The 18299-nt window shown below is 47.7% G+C and overlaps 1 protein-coding gene across 3 annotated transcripts in view; it reads left to right on the forward strand.

Annotated features, from left to right (window-relative positions):
* Positions 1-13496, forward strand: part of Gpr161 (G protein-coupled receptor 161) — a 32914-nt gene extending 19418 nt beyond the window's left edge. For all 3 annotated transcript variants that reach the window (XM_051186162.1, XM_051186159.1, XM_051186160.1), the window contains exons 3-6: positions 4415-5139; positions 9191-9295; positions 11419-11538; positions 12982-13496. In XM_051186162.1, the coding sequence (XP_051042119.1) occupies positions 4415-5139; positions 9191-9295; positions 11419-11538; positions 12982-13247 (1216 nt within the window). In that variant the 3' untranslated portion in view covers positions 13248-13496. The remainder of the gene's footprint in view (positions 1-4414; positions 5140-9190; positions 9296-11418; positions 11539-12981) is intronic.
* Positions 13497-18299: the final 4803 nt, after the last annotated feature.

Here is an 18299-nt window from a genome sequence, read left to right on the forward strand (position 1 = left end):
ATGTACCATATAGCCTGGTGTGCAGTATCTCTTACATCTAAGTTTCATACCAAATCTATAATGTCTTCTGCATAACAAAATCACCAGATGAAAGGGCTCAGAATGTATCCCTGTTGTTAAGTGATGCACAACTTTACTTTTTAAAAAGAAGGTCTATTGCTTTAAAAAAGAAAACAAAAATCCCAGGAACCTGTAGTTCTTGTTTTACACATGAAACAAGGGCCAAGGGGAGAGAAATCTCAAAGCGAGAACTGAGTCTGGTCTTCAGACTCAGCTGCTCCTCTCCTCTCCGCTGTGTGCTTGATGTGTCTTGCTTTGACATCTGTCCCATCGTGACTGGTGGACCCCAGACAAAAGCCCCCTTTACTCTTTTGTTCTGTAGAGATGGCCAGGACTGGCTGGGGGAGCAGTGGGAAGGCAGACAGCCCAGGGAATGGTGATTCCTGGAGAAACCCAGCACACTTTTACAGCCTGTGTTGACCCCACCCAAGGTGTAACTGAGGCAGAGGCCAGAGGCCGATGCCCACACTGCTTAGCTGCATCTCAGGTTCTCGGAGTCCTGCCAGAGTTGTGCTGGCAGGTTTAGCTACACACATGTCTGCTGGATTTGTCAGCAAGTTTCCAACCCTTAATTTTTGGGTCGTTTCAGTCATACACAGGAGCCCAACTTCGTGAAAACAAAGAGTAGAGTCAAGGTCTATGGTCTATGTGCTTCCCTGAAAACTGGGAAGGATGTTGAGGGAAGATCAGGGAAATACAGAGGGGGCTAGTCGGGATGTTGCCAGAGGCTGACACAAGTTTCCAGACTCTTGGGAACATGGTTATTTGGGTTGGACTGGCTACCGTGAGCCCAGTGATGCTGGACCCAAGGCTAGATTCTTGTTTTTCCCCATGGCTTTGTAGAGAATGTAAAATAAATGAGTCAAAATGAAACTATTAGTATCTCTAAATGTTTATTTATTCTAGCAATAAAAGCAAGATAAATCAAGTGAATGACATAAACACTCACAGTCTAACCAACAAGGAACATCACTGCATGTTTTCAGTGTATTTGCCTCTAGTACTACTTTTTAGTTGTCTGCAGTACGTTTTTTACGTTTTTCTTTTTAGATTTATTTCTTTTATATGTATGATTATGTTGCCTGCCGTGGTCAGAAGAGGGCATCGGATCCCCTAGAACTGTAATTATGAATGGTTGTAAGTCACCAGTTGGGTACCACTAACCAAACCCAGGTCCTTTCCAAGAACAACAAGTTCTTAACCACTGAGCAATCAATCTCTCTAGCTGCTCTATAGTATATCTTTTAAAAAATATTTTATTTTGTGGTATGAACATGAATATGTGTGTGTGTGTGTGTGTGTGTGTGTGTGTGTGTGTGTGTGTGTGTGTGTGCATGCCCAAAGAAGCCAGAAGAGGATGTTGGATTCTCTGGGCCTGGAGTTACAGATGATTGTGAGTGGCTCCACATAGCTGCTAAGAACTGAACCCTGGATCCTTTATAGGAGTAGCAAGTACAGAAGCACCTATCTCTCTAGTCCAGCAGTACTTTATTTATTATTTATGTATTGCCATCGACTTACAACATGTTTAGGTCTATGTTCTGCTTTTGTCAGATAACATGCAGTGATGAACATCTCCTCCCATCTCTGATAACCTTGGAGAATGTACTATTAGTGGTCATGTGGTACTCTGTCTGGGATGGATTCTAACTTATTTTTCAGTACCTTAGTACTGGACTTACATGGTTTTACATGGCTCCCTGTAGCGCTCAGGTGACCCTTCCATTTGTGGAATGGCTGTGTTCAGAAAAGTAAAACACACTTTCAAAGTACTTGGAAAAAGACAAGGGGCTCTCCCAAAAGTTAGACAGATGTGTTGGTATCCTACCAAGATAACTGCATGACACACACAAAAACAGTCTGTGAATTTGTTGGAAATAGAGAGAATCAGATTTTATTGGTATTTTACTCTCTATTTTAAAGAGTAACGGTTTCTGAACACCCGTTTCCTTGGGTCTTGTGGAATGCAGATCGAGGCTAAGCCAGCCGCTCAGGTGCAGATGAAAGTTGGTCCCCTGGGCCCCCGCAGCACCTGCCTGCACTTGGTCATAGTATCAGCAGTCTGCAGGCGTAGGTCCAGGAAGGTGCAAACTGCTTTCTTAAATCTGGGAGCAAGTTAAGTGAAGGTGAGAATGACAGATCCTCGGACTGTCAAAGTGCGGCACCCACAGTTCACTGGTGCCAGTGCTGGGGGCATTTGTTTAATGTCCCTAAGGCCCAGGGCATGGCCTTGGGGTAGTAAGCTACAGGTATGATCAGTATACCAAATTGTCCACTAGAGTGATATCTTGGCAGCACAGATTCAACTATGCATTTGATATTATCGTAGAACAGAAACAGCTGCCATAGGTAACTACAGAAGTCACTGCTGCAGGTGGGTAGGGCAGTGAGTGCTTAAGGAAGGGTAGCATTTGAGTGACATTCTAAACAGCAAATACGATTGCATGTGTATGTAGGAGGCGGGGTGATCCCTTCTACTTAGGGACTAGGTTGTGTTTATTCATTTAGTAAGCAGTTATTGAGTACTTGCACTGTGGATACATAGTCGAATGAAGTGGGTAAATATACTGTGAAATCAGTATTGAAGGGAGACGGAGTTGGGGTCAAATAACTTTGGAGTGTTCCGCTATGGAAACGATGCCAGTATACTCTAGGTGCTGTGAGAATGCAGAGGAAGAGACGAGACAGAACAAGGTAGAAGTGCCTAGGGTCTGTGGTAAGGATGCAGCATCTGAGAGTCAGAAACCAGGTGACATTGTTGGACACAGATTCACTTCACTTCAGTCCTCACAGCCTGACCTCAGGGTCATTCAGTGCAGCAGCTGTGAGTGAAGAAGTGACTACCTTACGATGATGGTGAGTTTCTAAGACCTGGTTGTCTTGAAGAAATAGCTCATCTCCCCCATTCACCTGTGGCCTGGGTGAAACCTAATTCCCCAGGTCCCATGAAAATCCCTATCCCACTTCTGGTACCAGATAATGTGTGGGAAATAAGATTCCAGGGCACAATATTGGCTGATGAATGTTTATTTGGGGAGAAATCACTTACACCAGAAACAGATGACCGCCACGGGTTCCTGTTCCAAGGATGCCTCTGGATGCTTTCTGTCTCTGACCAGGAAGAAAGAGAGCGAGCTGGGGTCTGGGACCCCAGAGCTACACCCCCAGGTCACGCCCGCATCTGTCCTCACGCCCCAATGGGTGTGGTCAGTGCAACAGGTGTGGGTAGGGTGTATATCCCACTACAAAGATGGATTCACAGTGGCTTGGCCAGATTTTTATGACTAAGCTGTGTTATAAAAACACAACTTGGGGCAAGAGAGATGACTCAGTGGTTAAGAGTACTTGGTGCTCTTACAGAGGACCCAGGTTCAATTCCTAGCACCCACATGGCAGCTCAAACTGTCTGTATCTCCAGTTCTAGGGAATCTGACTCCCTCTTCTGACCTCCTCAGGCATCAGGCATACATGTGATGCACATACATACATTCAGACAAAACACTCATGCACATAAAATAAAATAATCTGAAACCAAAAATTAAAAGAAAATTTAGTGTCTTTAGATACGTGAATGGCAGGCACTATTTATCTTATTAGTAAACATGAGTTTGGATTAGAAATTTAAATTGATCTTTATGCTAGCATTCAATAGAGGGAGACAAGGGGAGGAGAGAAAGAGGGCAAAGGATACAGGAATCCAAGATGCATGAACTGGGCATAGAAGTACATTCATTTCCTCTGGACGCAGAGGCAGGTGGATCTCTGTGAGTTTGAGGCCAGCATTCCATGACAGCCACGACTACATAATAAGGAGATCGTGCCTAAAATGTTTTTTAAAAGCAGTACAGAAAACAACGACACTGGTCATGATTTTTACTGTCATGTGTTACATAACTGTCACAAGCCAGACATAATTAGTATACTGTCAACATCTAACTGAGTTTGCCTTCGAGACAGCCCTATTAGTTTCTGTTTTTTCAGATTTACACAGTGATGTGGAAGTGTAAGCCAAATAAACCCCTCCCTCCTCAAGTTGGTTTGGTTGGTCATGGTGTTTATCAGAGCAGTAGAAAGCAAACTAGCATGGTCCCTGAAGAGGTCAGCTGAATATGCAAGAGGATGTCCCTCAAAGATAGCTGAATTCTTAAACACAAGAAGGCTCCAATGTGGTGACCCGTACACAGGACCATGCCCTTGCTAGTGTACACAAGTGTAGGCTGTTGCTTGTCTGGGAGGGTTGGGCGAAGGTGTCTTTCGTAGAAGCCTTCACAGCACAAAAGTTAGTTAGCTGGGAGAAGTAGGGCATCCTGCCTCCCTGTAGATCGTCTCTCATCTCCCTCAATCTTTTTTCTAGCTATTATGCTGTCCTGTATCCAATGGTATACCCCATGAAGATCACAGGGAACCGGGCTGTGATGGCTCTTGTTTACATCTGGCTCCACTCCCTCATTGGCTGCCTGCCGCCCCTATTTGGTTGGTCATCATTGGAGTTTGATGAGTTCAAGTGGATGTGTGTGGCTGCGTGGCACCGGGAGCCTGGCTACACTGTCTTCTGGCAGATCTGGTGCGCCCTGTTCCCCTTTCTCATCATGCTAGTATGCTACGGTTTCATCTTTCGTGTGGCCAGGGTCAAGGCCCGAAAAGTGCACTGTGGCTCCGTGGTCATTGTGGAGGAGGATGGCCAGAGGAGTGGGAGGAAGAATTCCAGTACCTCCACTTCCTCCTCAGGCAGCAGGAGGAATGCCTTTCAAGGCGTGGTCTATTCAGCTAACCAGTGCAAAGCCCTCATCACCATTCTGGTGGTCATTGGCGCCTTCATGGTCACCTGGGGCCCCTACATGGTTGTCATTACCTCAGAGGCACTCTGGGGGAAGAACTGTGTGTCCCCAACCCTGGAGACTTGGGCCACATGGCTGTCCTTTACCAGTGCCATCTGCCACCCTCTGATCTATGGACTCTGGAACAAGACTGTTCGCAAGGAGCTCCTGGGCATGTGCTTTGGGGACCGCTACTACCGGGAACCATTTGTGCAACGGCAGAGGACCTCCAGGCTCTTCAGCATTTCCAACAGGATCACAGGTAATTTGGGGACCTGTTAAGAAAAAGACCCCCACCCTCAAAAGCAGATGTCACCTGGGGTCCTTCTCAGTTACCAAGGGTGTGTCAGAATAGCAGTTCTCAGGATGACGGTGGCCTCAAGGCTCAAGGCACAGATTTCCTGCGTCCAGGGGCCACCCCAGAGTAGCCACTCCCAGGCAGCTTTCTACAGCTTAGCGGATGAAGGAGCATGCTGAGTAGGAGGCTGGAATCCCTGCTGGTACGTATCCCTAGAGAATGAGACAGGGGACACTCTGATTTGGAAAGCTATTCTTCCGGAACCCTAGCTGGGACCTTCTGGTCTGGAGGGGATAGGCAGGTCTTTAGTTCAGAAGGAAGACTGAACCTTGGGCCAGGCTGCCTTCTCCTCTGACTAACATATTTCTTCACTGCCACTCTCTTGGATGCTCTTTCCGAGCATCACTTAGCCCTTCTCTCCTCTCAAACACTTGTCACCTTGGGCTTCCCCTCCCCTGTCAGTGGTTTCCGAGGGTCCCTGGTAATCTGTTGTGTGTGTATGAGAGGCTGGGGTTATCAGTGCCAAACCACAGCCTTCCATCAGAATGTTATTGTCTTGTGCTCAGGGCTACTCTACCTGGACACACACACACACACACACACACACACACACACACACAAACACACACACACACACTACGACAACTGGCATTTGTCATAATGCCCTTGAGGAGCTGCTCTAATCCAGAGGTTAGATGTTCTTTCTCAGTTTTGGTTTGATTTGGATATAATTTTAGGTTTGGAAGAGTTGGAAAAATAGTACAGGGAGCTTCCCATCATGTTATCAACTTACATAACTGCAGTACAAGATCAGCCCTAGAGCCTAACACATGTTGTACCTCAGGCCTGCCTGGACACTTCTGTGAGGGTTGGTCAGGTCTAATGACCTTGTATATTTTGGGCAGGGATGCTGCAGGAGTGGTGGGAGCCTGTTCATGCATCAGATTGGGGCACGTGTGTCAGTGTATCTTATTCTTAGAGTTACCCTGGCCTTTTGCTTTAGGTGTGATCTGTCAGCCTTCCCCATGCAGCATGGGTTTCCGTTGTAATTAGCACAAATGCTGGGTGTGTGGGGGGGCATAGAGACTGGGAATACCCTTGCTTTCCCCTAGCTCCCACCCACTGACTCTAGCTTGCGCTGGTGTGTCTTGCTCACTGCATTTGTGGTTATGCTGTTCTGAAGTGAGTGTAGTTGGGATTTTAGGGCCACGCTGAGGAAGACCATCACCAGCTGAGCCACTGGGAGGAGATTTCAGGCGCACCTCTGCAGCTGAGCTTTCTGTGGACCCTCAGCTCCCGAATAATGACTCCGAGACTTCCTATCAACTAACTCTTAAAACTAAACCTAAACCTACATTCTGCCATGTGGCTGGTTACATCTCCTCAATACCATATGTCTGACTTCCTCAAGTCTCACTGGCGAATCTCCCACCTCAGGTTCTTTCCCAGAGTTCCTACCTTTCCCTGGAAGTCCCCCTATCCTTTCCTGCCTAGCTATTGTCCAATCAGCTCTTTGTTAAACCAAACAGAAGGTGCCTTAGGTGGGTGAGGAAGGACAGGGACATATCTTCACACAATGTACAAAAAGATTAGCCCAACACACTTCCTTCACCCTGTAGCTCACTTCTTGCCAGAACATTAAGATCTACTTAGTCTCTCTAAGAAATGGAGAACCTTTGCCTTCACCTTCAACAGGGCAAAAGACATGGCTCCTGCTGTCTGTGAACACTCAGGGCCAGAGAAGACAAGATGTCTGTAATATGGCTTTGCGGACTTGTGGAAAGATATTGCTGGACAGGGGAAATCTTGTGAATTTTCTTTTGACCATAGGAAGAAAACAATCTCCATGGCTCTTTATTAACTTGAAGTGCCTTGTCATTTACAAGCTCATGTTCCCAAGTGTGACTTGTGAGCCAGAAGGTACATTCAGTGCTTGGCTTCAGTTTATTGGTGAATTTATTGGCTCAGATCTTATAATAACTTGTCTCCTTGGAAAAACTAAGGGATGTTTTCTATTTCATTAAAACTAAGAACAAAGAAGGAAAAAAAAAAATAAAAGGAGGACAGAGGAGAGAATAGTAGATAGATCTGTTTCTCCGCCAAGATTTACTGTGTGGATTGTTTTTCATTGTCTTAGAATACCAGGCTGTGGTAGCCATCGGAAAACACCAGCTGTGGTTGGGTTGGCAAACCCAAAGCCATTGGCGGTCTGACACTCATCCAGGGAAAATCAGCCTTGTGGCTGATAGGTCCTGAATCCTTGCCTCTTCAGGCCTGGGAGTAGGCAGTGCTTCTTGCTTCTCTCTGAGAGCCTGGCTGTAGGAGGTCAGTCACTCATATTAATACTGTAGGGCCTGACTGGCAGTACATGAAAAATTGTCACCCAAGAAATCAGTAAGTAGAATTATCAGTCATCCTGATAAGTCATGCAAAGGCAGAAGCAAAATTCTACACCTGCTTGGAATGTCCCAAGCAGATGTATACTAGTTGTCATGGAGCCAACAAGCCTTGTTGCTTGTGAGTTCTCATCAGCAGATTCCCATGGTGGGTTGGGGGGTTCCTCTAGGAATAGAGATCTCCAGGGCACCTGAAGGCTGTGGGGAGTGCTGCCTCACGGTGGATAGGGCAGCCATGGAGTGGAGGTTGCTCCCTAGTGAGATGGGTGAGCTGACCACTAACTTTCTCTTTGATGCTAAACATTGATACAAACTGATAGGGGGCTCCTGGCAGAGGGAAGAAAGAAATGACTGTAGAAAAAAGGACAAGAAGAACTAAACAGCCCTGTTGCATAGCCCAGCCCTGGGGCCCAAGGACAAGCCCCTGTGCCCCAGATGTGGAGATGCCAGGTGACAGGACAGAGCTCTCTCTAGTTATCTCCTGGGTCCCATCTGTCATTCACTCAGGAGAAAGCACATGTCGCAATATTCTTGGGAGGCCTGGTGGGGGCAGGAGGAAGGTGGAGGGGTATGAGTGGAGGTGGAGAGGGGAGGGGGAATAGAGGGGAAGTGGGAGTATGGAGGAGGATAGGGGCCTTTGAGTTTTCCTCTCCTTTTCTAACCATCTCTCCCTGCAGCATCGTGAGATCTTTCACTTAGTTAAATCCCTGCTGCACCTCAGAATCGGGCCCTGTTCTTCAGCGTCCAAAATACGCAGGTGCCTTTTATCTGGTGCATGTTCTTGGGGAGCAAACCTGGTCCCTGGGCCTGGCCTTCTGTGCATCTTCACTGGATGGGTTAGACGGGGCCCATTTCCGTGGCATATGATGGCGCTCCATGGAATCTCAGGGTAGATGTGTTTGCTCTTTGGAGGAGGAGCTTTGCAGCTGAGCCACAGTGGTCTGGCTCAGATGATCCCTTTCACTCGGGAGGCCAAGACACATGTTCCTGGCTTTTGCCACAGCCTCAGAGATGGTGTCCAAATACACTGTGGCTGCCACCATCCCAGCTGGCAGGAGATGGCCCTGGGGGGGGGGCATGCCTTGAAGAAGGCATTCTACTGAACATAGCCATGTTCTGAGGCTGATGTGCCAGAGCAGATAAGCAGGGACAGGGGAGACTGGGGGTCTTCTCTAGTTCCAGCCCTGTAACTAACCCTGTTAAGTGACAGCTGCTTATGTGAAAAGCTTCTGTGAGAAGGGTTGCTACTGTGCATCACTCCGCCCTCACCATTCCCTCCTTGGCTCTTAGGAAGAAACGGAAGAGTATAGTATGTCCTAGCTTCCTTGGCTTTCCTCTCTGTCTGCCTTGGTGGCTGACATGGTCAGGAAGGTTCCCCATGGGGAGCCCAGTGAGTCCTGATGGAGCGGGAAAGGAACAAGGGTCAAAATTAGGGGAAAACACCTGGGGCTTGGCTGTCTTCCAGTGGGTCAGGAGTGAGTTGTAAGGGACAGTGTCCAGAATGGAGCTGGTAGGCCAAGGCCAGTGGGGGCGGGAAACTGAATCAGTTGCTCAGAATGAAGCAGAAGCCCACCTGAGCAGCCTGTGTTCATTCAATCAATGCCAACTTTGCCTTTCAGATTTGGGTCTGTCCCCACACCTCACGGCTCTCATGGCAGGTGGACAGTCCCTGGGACATAGCAGCAGCACCGGTGACACCGGCTTCAGCTACTCCCAGGATTCAGGTAATGGTCATACTCTGAAAACCTCTCACTCTGTGTAAACTTGCTGAGTTAATTGCTGCTGGGAGGCTCCATTATTGTTCAAGGAGTGCCAGAAAGGGCATGGAAGAGGGGTAAGGGTTGGGAGCTGGGCTTCTCACATAGTGCTGAGTCCTAAAGCCGTGCCTCTGTTCTGTCCTCTACAAAATGGACCTCTCGGTTCCTTCTCTCCCTACCATATGGTATGATGGTGAGGATCAGGAAAGCGTTTGAAAATTTAAAATTTAAGCTGGCTGTGGTGGCATACACCTTCAGTCCCAGCAATTGGGAGGCATAGGCAGATGGAACTCTGAGTTCGAGGCCAGCTTGATCTATATAGTAAGTTCTAGGACAGCCAGAGCTGTTACATAGAGAAACCCTGTCTCGAAAAACCATCACACACACACACACACACACACACACACACACACACACACACACACACAGGTACATTGGAAGCTGTCTTTTTGGGGCTGCAATCTGAACCAGCCAAGCGGCCCCAAGTTTGTACCTGAGAGGGGGTGTGTGGATGCAGAAAAGGCTAGCTATAGATGATAAAGACAGAGAGACAGAATAAAAGTCAGGAGGGCAGATCAGTCAATACTGAAATGCCATTTATTTCTCATCACTCTTACATACCTTAACCAAAAAGGGGGAACACAGTATCATGTATGTGGAACAAACAGACTTTTCTTCCTCACTTATTCTAAGGGTTCAGTCACCACACCTTAGTTCCAACTTCTTGTTCCCTAGCCTTGAGAGTCAGAAGTAGCCACACCTCAGATTCAACTTCTCTTTCCTTAGCCTTGACAGTCAGGAGTAGCCACACCTCAGATTCGGGTATGTTGTTATTTAGACTAAGAGAACCAAAGCATCCTTCTGTAGCCACACCTTTGACCTTTAGGTCTTATGACTTGCTGAGGACAGCTTTGAACTCTCTGTCCTTGTGCCAAGATGGAGTGCAGCTATCTTTATGGGCACCCACACACACAGACACACACAGGCACACACACACACACACACACACACACAGACACACACAGGCACACACACACACACACAGACACACACACACACACACACACACACACACACACAGTAAAATTTGAAGCATCTATGCTTTGACACTACTTATACTATAATTGACTGGCCATGTCCTGGAGTTCATCTTCTCGGTTCTTAGCCTTCTTCTAGCAGTCTGCTTCCTGATGTTAGGGCCTGCTCCTTGTGCTTATGGGGAGACATGGTGGCTGGATCCCACCTTTGTTGAGTGACCCCAAATGGGAGCAGTATGGTCAGAGCTGGAATTGTCTCTTCATGCACTTACTTCATAGATTTCTGCTGGAGAACTGAGGCACCTGGTCACACCTGAGGCTGGTGCTTGTTGATGCTCTGGGTGCATCCGGAGTGGTACCAAGCCCCTAAACAAGCAGCAAACACTGCCATCAACTCCAAGCTCTCCTACCTCTGCATCCCTGGGAGCTTTTGTCTTTTTGGTTGTGAACCTTTAAGAGCTGAGCCCTCTCACCAGCCCCCACCAGGAGCTTTTGAAGCCACTTTGGGGTATGTAGAGATAGCTGTTAGTGAAGCCAGATCCCAGTAGGGCTCAGTGAGTGAATGGCAAGGACCAGAGCCCTTCTGCCTGAGGGTGGAGAGATAGCCTGGGAAGATCCTCCAACCACAGACAAAGGATACAGGTCAGCCCCAAGACACCATGTCCCGTGCAGACTGCCAGAGAGGGACTATCTCAGGGAAGACAGAGAATTTTCTCAACTGATGGCCTCATCTAGGTGCCAGCCAGAAGGCCTACCCCTTCTCCTACCAAGGGTTTCAGGACATAGTGCCCTAAGGCGAAGGATGGAGGGAACCACTTTGAGTTACCAGGGTATTGTTGTTCCTCAGGTCTGCCTACCTTTTTAGAGTATCTAGTTAGCTGATGGTAGCCCCATCGCTGTCTGTGAAATCCTGGGATGGTGACAGCTGCTTCAGGGCAGTCAGTTGAACCAGCTTGTGGGATTGAAGGGCTGGCAGGCAGGGTCTCGAAGCATGGGGCAATGAGAGGAAGAGGCCTTGGTGTCTGGAGCTACATGGTCTGCCTTTCGCCTTAGGGACGGATGTCATGCTGCTGGAAGACTGCACTTCTGACGACAACCCTCCCCCACACTGCACTTGCCCACCCAGGAGAAGGAGCTCTGTGACATTTGAGGATGAAGTAGAACAGAGCAAAGGTTGGTAAAACATGTGGGCAAGGAGGGGATTTTAGCCACGACCTTCCCACAGAACATGCCAAGGCTTTGTCACCTCTGCCTTCTTCTGATTACTACAGCTCTAGTGGTGTCAATTGAATTTAGAATTCTGAGGCATCTGACTCGGAGCAAGCAACATCTAAGGTGGGGCAAATGTAGCTGTAGACACACGCACACACCTGCACGCACACACCCGCACATGGAGAGAGCGAGAGAGTGGAAATATGGCCTAGTGAGTGGAGGCCCAGCTGCCATCCTGATGAGTGGACCTGAAGCCTGTGAGAACTCGAGTCCGTTGACTGGGCTTTCCTGCTCTAACCTCGGCAATCTGTGTTGCTTTGGAACTTGGGGTTAGTTTCCCATACAGATGTGCCAAGTAGACAAGTGACAGAGGAGCCACTGGGGCTGCCCTCAGGTGTAGGAATCTCACTGAGTGAGAACAGCCATTGGCATAATGGAACCACGTGTCTGCTGGACCCCAGGGTTTCAAGGTGTAAATGCTGAGTATGAAAATAAATACGGGCCCATTATTGGTTTCCTTGCACCCTCCCCACTCCCATCCGAATTGAGGGGAGAGGAGGTGGAGGAGCTCTGCTTCTCTGGCTGGGTAGATTCAATCACAGAGCTAGCCTTGTGAGCATGCATTACCTTTCTGCAGGATGAGTCCAACTGCTCTCCAGACCTCCATACAGAGTCAAGCCTGCCCTCTGTGTCATGGGGGTGGATAGGCCTCGAAGCGCCCTCTGCTGGTCTGGTGCTGAGAGCAAGGTGCTTGCTGGGAAGTCTCTCTACTTCCTTCCTTCCTGGTGTGAGGCACAAACTGCCTATTCTGCAGAAAACATACAGAGTGGAGGAGTTTCCCCCAAATATCCTGAATGCTTAGGCAGTGAGATCTGTGATAGCTTTTCTCTGGTTTGGGAATTAAAAGCCACCTTCACTCCTCTGTTTTAGTCAATGCAGGTGTCAGGGGTCCTAATCCCTCATAGGGTGGCATAACTGTTACCATCATTTCCAAAGCTGACGCTTTCCACACTTAGGGAAGTTCTGGATGAGCCTGAGAGAAGGAGACATGACATTTCTAGGTTCACAGCCAAAAGTAAGGCTGTTCCAGGAAGGTGCTAGAAGAATTCTTTGAAGACGTAAAGGTTAAAACATCTTAGGAAGAATTTACCCATTCACTTGTCACAGTAGCCATGTGAAATAAGAGATCTCTTTATAGATGAGGAAACTAAACTAGAAAAGAATGTCTGGCACTTGTCAGGTAGTAAATCGGGAAGTTCAGAATTTTAGCCGGGGGAATCTGATGTCAACATCCGTATATGTTATCTCTGCTTGTCTCCCCCCCCCCCCCAGCAGAGGCCATATTCTTGGGGTAGTCATAGGTCCTTGTTTCTATGCTAACCTCCTTTCTGCCTTCTCCCACAGAGGCTGCCAAGAACTCTATTCTTCATGTGAAAGCCGAAGTCCACAAATCTTTGGACAGTTACGCAGCCAGCTTGGCTAAAGCCATTGAGGCTGAAGCCAAAATCAACTTATTCGGAGAGGAGGCTTTGCCAGGGGTCTTGTTCACAGCACGGACTGTCCCAGGGGCTAGCTTTGGGGGGCGTCGAGGCAGTAGGACTCTTTTGAATCAGAGGCTGCCACTGCAGAGCATTGAGGAAGGGGACATCTTAGCTGCAGAGCAGAGATGAAGGCCTCAGAGGGAACTGGGGCTGCAGCTACTGGTACTGGTGTCTGTGCGGCCCTGGAAGACGTCACCCCTCTTGGAGGGCCAGACGCTGGGAAGGAAACATTGGGGATGCAGCCAGGAGGACTGGAAGTTCTGACTTCACTGTCTGCTGTGAAGGCACATGTGGCTGCTCCAGGGTCCCTGGGATGGAACAGGGCTTCCAAAGCACACTGAAAAAGATGGAGATGTGGCTGCTGTTCCAGGAGGACAGAGACAATGGGTTTAAAGGGAAACCACCAAGTGGATCATGTCTTTACCAGTACCCGGCTGGTCTAACTGCTCATGGTCTTAGAGGCAGCTCCTACTTATTGTACCTCATGGGATGCAAGACCATCTGGGGTTCTATGTGGTTGATCCAGGCAGCACAGGGCCACATTGGCTAGACTAAATACACAAGAGTCCAGAGAACACCCAGGAGTAGAGCACCATACACAGACAGCCCATATCTACTGCCCTCATTAGGATTTGGCCTTTGGTGACCCTTGCTGCTGGTCTGTAGGAGCAGCCCACAGGCCACCCAAGATGGGGCCACCCCACCCACCTCTTTGTTGACAGATGTTTTAGTATTTGAAAAGAAGGGAGAAACCACTATAAAAGACAAGGATAAGTACTGGACATTTCATCTCCAAACTGAAAAACCCAGGAGATTAGGGTACATCACTAAGACTGGGGCTGTGATGTCACATACAGTAAGGAAGAATCTGGGGGAAATCCCTCACCCAGGCAATGCGGGAGATGCTTGTGTGACTGACAAACATAGCTGGCCTCAATTCCCAGGAGCAATTGTGATTGTCACTGCAGCTTTGGGGCAGGCACAAGGTTGCAAGGGCACTGGAGCCGAGTTCACAGCCTGGCTTCTTAGCCCAGCTTGGTCTTTGTCTGCGTCTCATCTGGAACATCCTGTCCTGTCACTAGGCCATTTGGAGAAATGGGAGAGGAGTGATGAGTTGGAACGAGTTAGTCTCCAAGATATTTCCAGCTCTGATCTTTGATGTCTTCTGCATTTGTAATTTAAGAGATGGGAACAAACAGAACATGATCAGTGGATGAACCAGCATTTGTATACTTCTGAGTGTGTACCCAGTGAACACACAGAGAACTACCTGCACGCTCTGGCCCCGTGTCTTTGTACTGCTTGTCTGTTTAGGGCAGTCCTAAATGCTAGCTACCGAGACACAGGCATGAAGACCGTGCCACAGCTGAGGCAAAGGTAGGGAAGCGGGTGGGATTCCTTGGCTTGGGCCCCTCTTACTCCTTAAGCTAGAACTTGAAGTTTGAGCTTTGAGTGTTTGCTGTGGTGGCCAGGAAGCCAGCCTTCCCTGCTGTTCTTCAGTCTGGATGCTTAGATAAGCTCTGCTCAGGGCTCTCCATTTCACAGAGCAAAGGAAGGTTCCACTTGCAGTATTTGCCAGTAGGCAGCCATTCCAGAGTGAATTACTTTCCATGTGTTTTCTGTGGGCTACCTGGCCTCTGGTATGGCAGCATCTTTTTCCTTTAGCTCCTGGTCTGCAATTCATAGAAGACATTTCATGAGGCTTGGCATCTGCCTTTGTGTGGTTGATTTTGTCAATACCACCTACTATGGGACAGCTGTGCAGGGGATAGGTGGGATTTTGGATGGAGTGGCAGTGGACAGAGGACAGGTACTTCTCTCATTCCTGGTAGCATTTCTGTTCTCTTTCTAGTGTGTTCTCTTTTTCTGGTACTTGTCTGGTGTCTGGAGGGACCATATTTCTATTGTACAAAAGTGGGACATGGCAGAGGCCTTGCCCCCTAGGGACAGGTTGCCAGTTAATGCAATAGATTGGCTTACGACTCAAAGGTTGGAGAGCTCTTTCTGATTGCCTGGGGCTAGGCTTTATGGAAAGGATACTGAAGCCTCTGAGTCCTGCTGGCTGACCCCGGGTTTACTGGCATACAAGAAGAGATCATCCAAACTGACCTAGAAAATGGAACTTTTAGTGGCTTTAATGGAAACCCACACCTTTTAATGGAGTGAGGATTATTCATTTACCCAACACTGCAGTCATCCAAAGCACCTCACCAGGCACTGGAGCATGACACCAGTGTTTATCACTTCAGAGGAGAGAGATCCAGATGATATTGTTGTGGATGCAGAGCATCAGATAGTGATGGCAGAACTGTGGCTCCAGAGGGGCTGAGTATTCCAACTAGGATTTTAGGCCTGGGCCAGTGAAGCAGGCGACCATCTCGACTGAGTCTTGGAGAATGTGTAGGAGCCAAAACTGTGTTTTTTTGCATATTAGGGATTCTCATTTGTCCAACTGAGCTAGGGAAAAGTGGGCTAAAGAGAGAGGGAGAGGTAGTCCACACATTTTCTTTTGTCCTCTATGGAAGACACTTGTCTTTTATGTAGAAGCCCACCATCCCGACTAAACCCGGCCGTGTTAGCTGCAAACTTCTGTGCAGTGGCAGGCCTGAGGCCTTCCCCAGGATACCCATGGACCTTTGGCTACTTGTTTGCTTAAATACCTCAGTCCTGATTCAAATAGGATCACTTGGAGGGCCATGGCCCATCTTTGCCACTGCTTTACAAGATTTTCCCCTTGATTGGTTCCTGTGCTGTGTTCTAGATGCTGTGGGGCCTGTTGCATCCTAGAAGGCATTGAGTCCAGGACTACAGTGCACACAGCTCAGCACCTAGTTTTTTTTTAACCTGGCCAGACAACCCAAACTGGATTTTAAAATCTTAGACACTAGATGGCAGCAGCATGGCTGTGGAGAATAAAAAAATAAACACGGGGGAGGCTTGTTCCTCTGAGCCCTGTTATGAATACAAATGCCTGGCCTTAACAACTGATCCTTATATGTGTGACCCTTGTCAGGGTTCACAGGGATTACCTGCACAGAGCTGTGTGATCTTAAGCAAACCACTACTCCTAAGACAGGCAGGGAGGATTGGAAAGACAATGGCCCATTGGAGCTAATGTACTTAGATTATCACTTGTGTAACTGTGATTTCATCTTTCAGCCAAGAATGAAACCATCACTCAGTATTTGCAATACGGCACTGTAGATTGGGTGCAGACAAAGGAGGAAAATAATGCTGATCCAATGAGAGAGCATACTAGTCTGTTAAGATAGAATTATTATGAGTGCTTTTCCCAGGAAGATACTGTGCTCCTTAGGTTTGCAGATTAGAGAGACATTTCTCAATGGACCATAAGATGAACTCATGAAACATGTTCAGCCTTGTTTTGTCTGCCTCCTGTCTGGAAGAAACAGTGAGGATGATGTGGCTAAATAAGAGGAGGCCAAGTACAGGCATGTATCAGGTCTCACTGTGTGCCTCACTTAAGACCTCAAAGAGCTTGTTATATGCTAGGCACTAATTGAGAACTTCAAATGCTTCAGGCAGGTGGGACACAATAGGGATGATGCTATTTATTGTGTGGCATGGTTGTGAGTTAAGATCTCAGGTTGCTACTGACTAGCTGGGTATTTGGGGCACATTACTCAGTATTCTTGCATCTGTAAATTGAAGTTTTGTAATGTTTGTATGTATATAGGGACACAGGATCCAAGGATGCTGCCTGCATAGGGTGCTTGGTGAACTGTAGAAATGTTCATGGTGCATCCACCACAGGAGAGAAGTGCAGGCAGACCCAAGCCACTGGTCTTGCTTCTCAGTGTAACTTATGGGCCAGAGCCCTTCCTGTTTTACAGGGATCTTTAATATATGAGAACCTTCAAAAGATAGGTTATCCAATTCAGAGCAATTAATTATGTTGAGGGTTGTTGCCTTGGGGGGAATTATTTGCTATTCAGTATAATAGGAGTGATGACAAAGGGAAGGCAGCAGAGGAGGGTGGAAAGGCTGAGTAGAATTTGGAACACGAGGTCAGTAGGAACAAAACTGAACTTTTCTAGTAAGAAAGTCTTTCTTCCACATTAATGACCGGCTCACATGAAAAAGGAATATTTATATAACATCTCAAATTAAAGGTGATGTATTGTATAGAGTCCCAACCTGTCAATTCAACTCTGACTTATACCCAGAAAGCTCCCCCACCCCTTTACCCCCCCCCCCCCCCACTATCTGGCTCCTAGCTCCCAAAACTCTGAGGGAAGAGGCAGAGAAGATATAGATGTCTATGCCACTCCTTGGAGTGTACAGAGCCTGAGGAAACCTGAGGACCACCACAAGAACATGGATGCGACCAGCCATAAATGACTACAAGGAGGGACAGGCAGACACTGTCCTTGTCCAGGAAGGCCAGAGAGGAAAGCTGTGTCTCAGAGGCCAGCCAAATCCCTAGGTGTTGGTCATGAGTCTGAGAGAAGGAACAAGCCTTGGAGCCCAAGGAGAATGAGGCACAGGTGGGTTAAAGGTCATCCTTAGCAGAATGGGCCAGCTTTATTAGATAGGAAGAACCTTACTGACCAGGCCTAAAACATGGCTTTGAAGGTCAAGGTCAGACAATCATCTGTTGGAAGGACTTCAGAGCACAGACACAATCTGCACAAGATTACAAGCACAATTTTGGTCAGGGTAATTTTGGCACATAATATACCACTATTTGAAACACCAAAAATCACAGGTGAGCCAGCTCCTCCTAGAGGGAAGGACAGTCCCAGAGGACTTGGGTGACAAGACCATGACACGTGTGGCAGAAAGCCTGCATGCCTGGAAATGCACCTGCTGGTGGTTAAGACATGCTTTAAGGAGAGTCCTGTGTGCTGTTGCTGACATCTACATGGAGGAAGAAGTGGTTAAAAACCAAACTTCAAAAATAAATAAAAACCCAAGCTAACCCTAAAATATATTTAATTTGAAGTTTTGGATGGTGGTCTTGAAGATAAAATGGTCTAAGGTTATTATATATAAATCAGTATTTATGAATAAGCAAGAGTGTATTTAGACAAGTTTTGTTTACTTGATTAAATGTTTTTGGAATGTGTAAATTGTCAGTTTGCAATTGGACTTGTGGTCTATGGGCATTTTGGGTGCCTGTTCCTTCTCCCAACTTTCTACAGCCCTATTCCTATCTCA

This window comes from Phodopus roborovskii, unplaced genomic scaffold, assembly GCF_943737965.1.
Source record: "Phodopus roborovskii unplaced genomic scaffold, PHOROB, whole genome shotgun sequence".
NCBI lineage: Eukaryota > Metazoa > Chordata > Mammalia > Rodentia > Cricetidae > Phodopus > Phodopus roborovskii.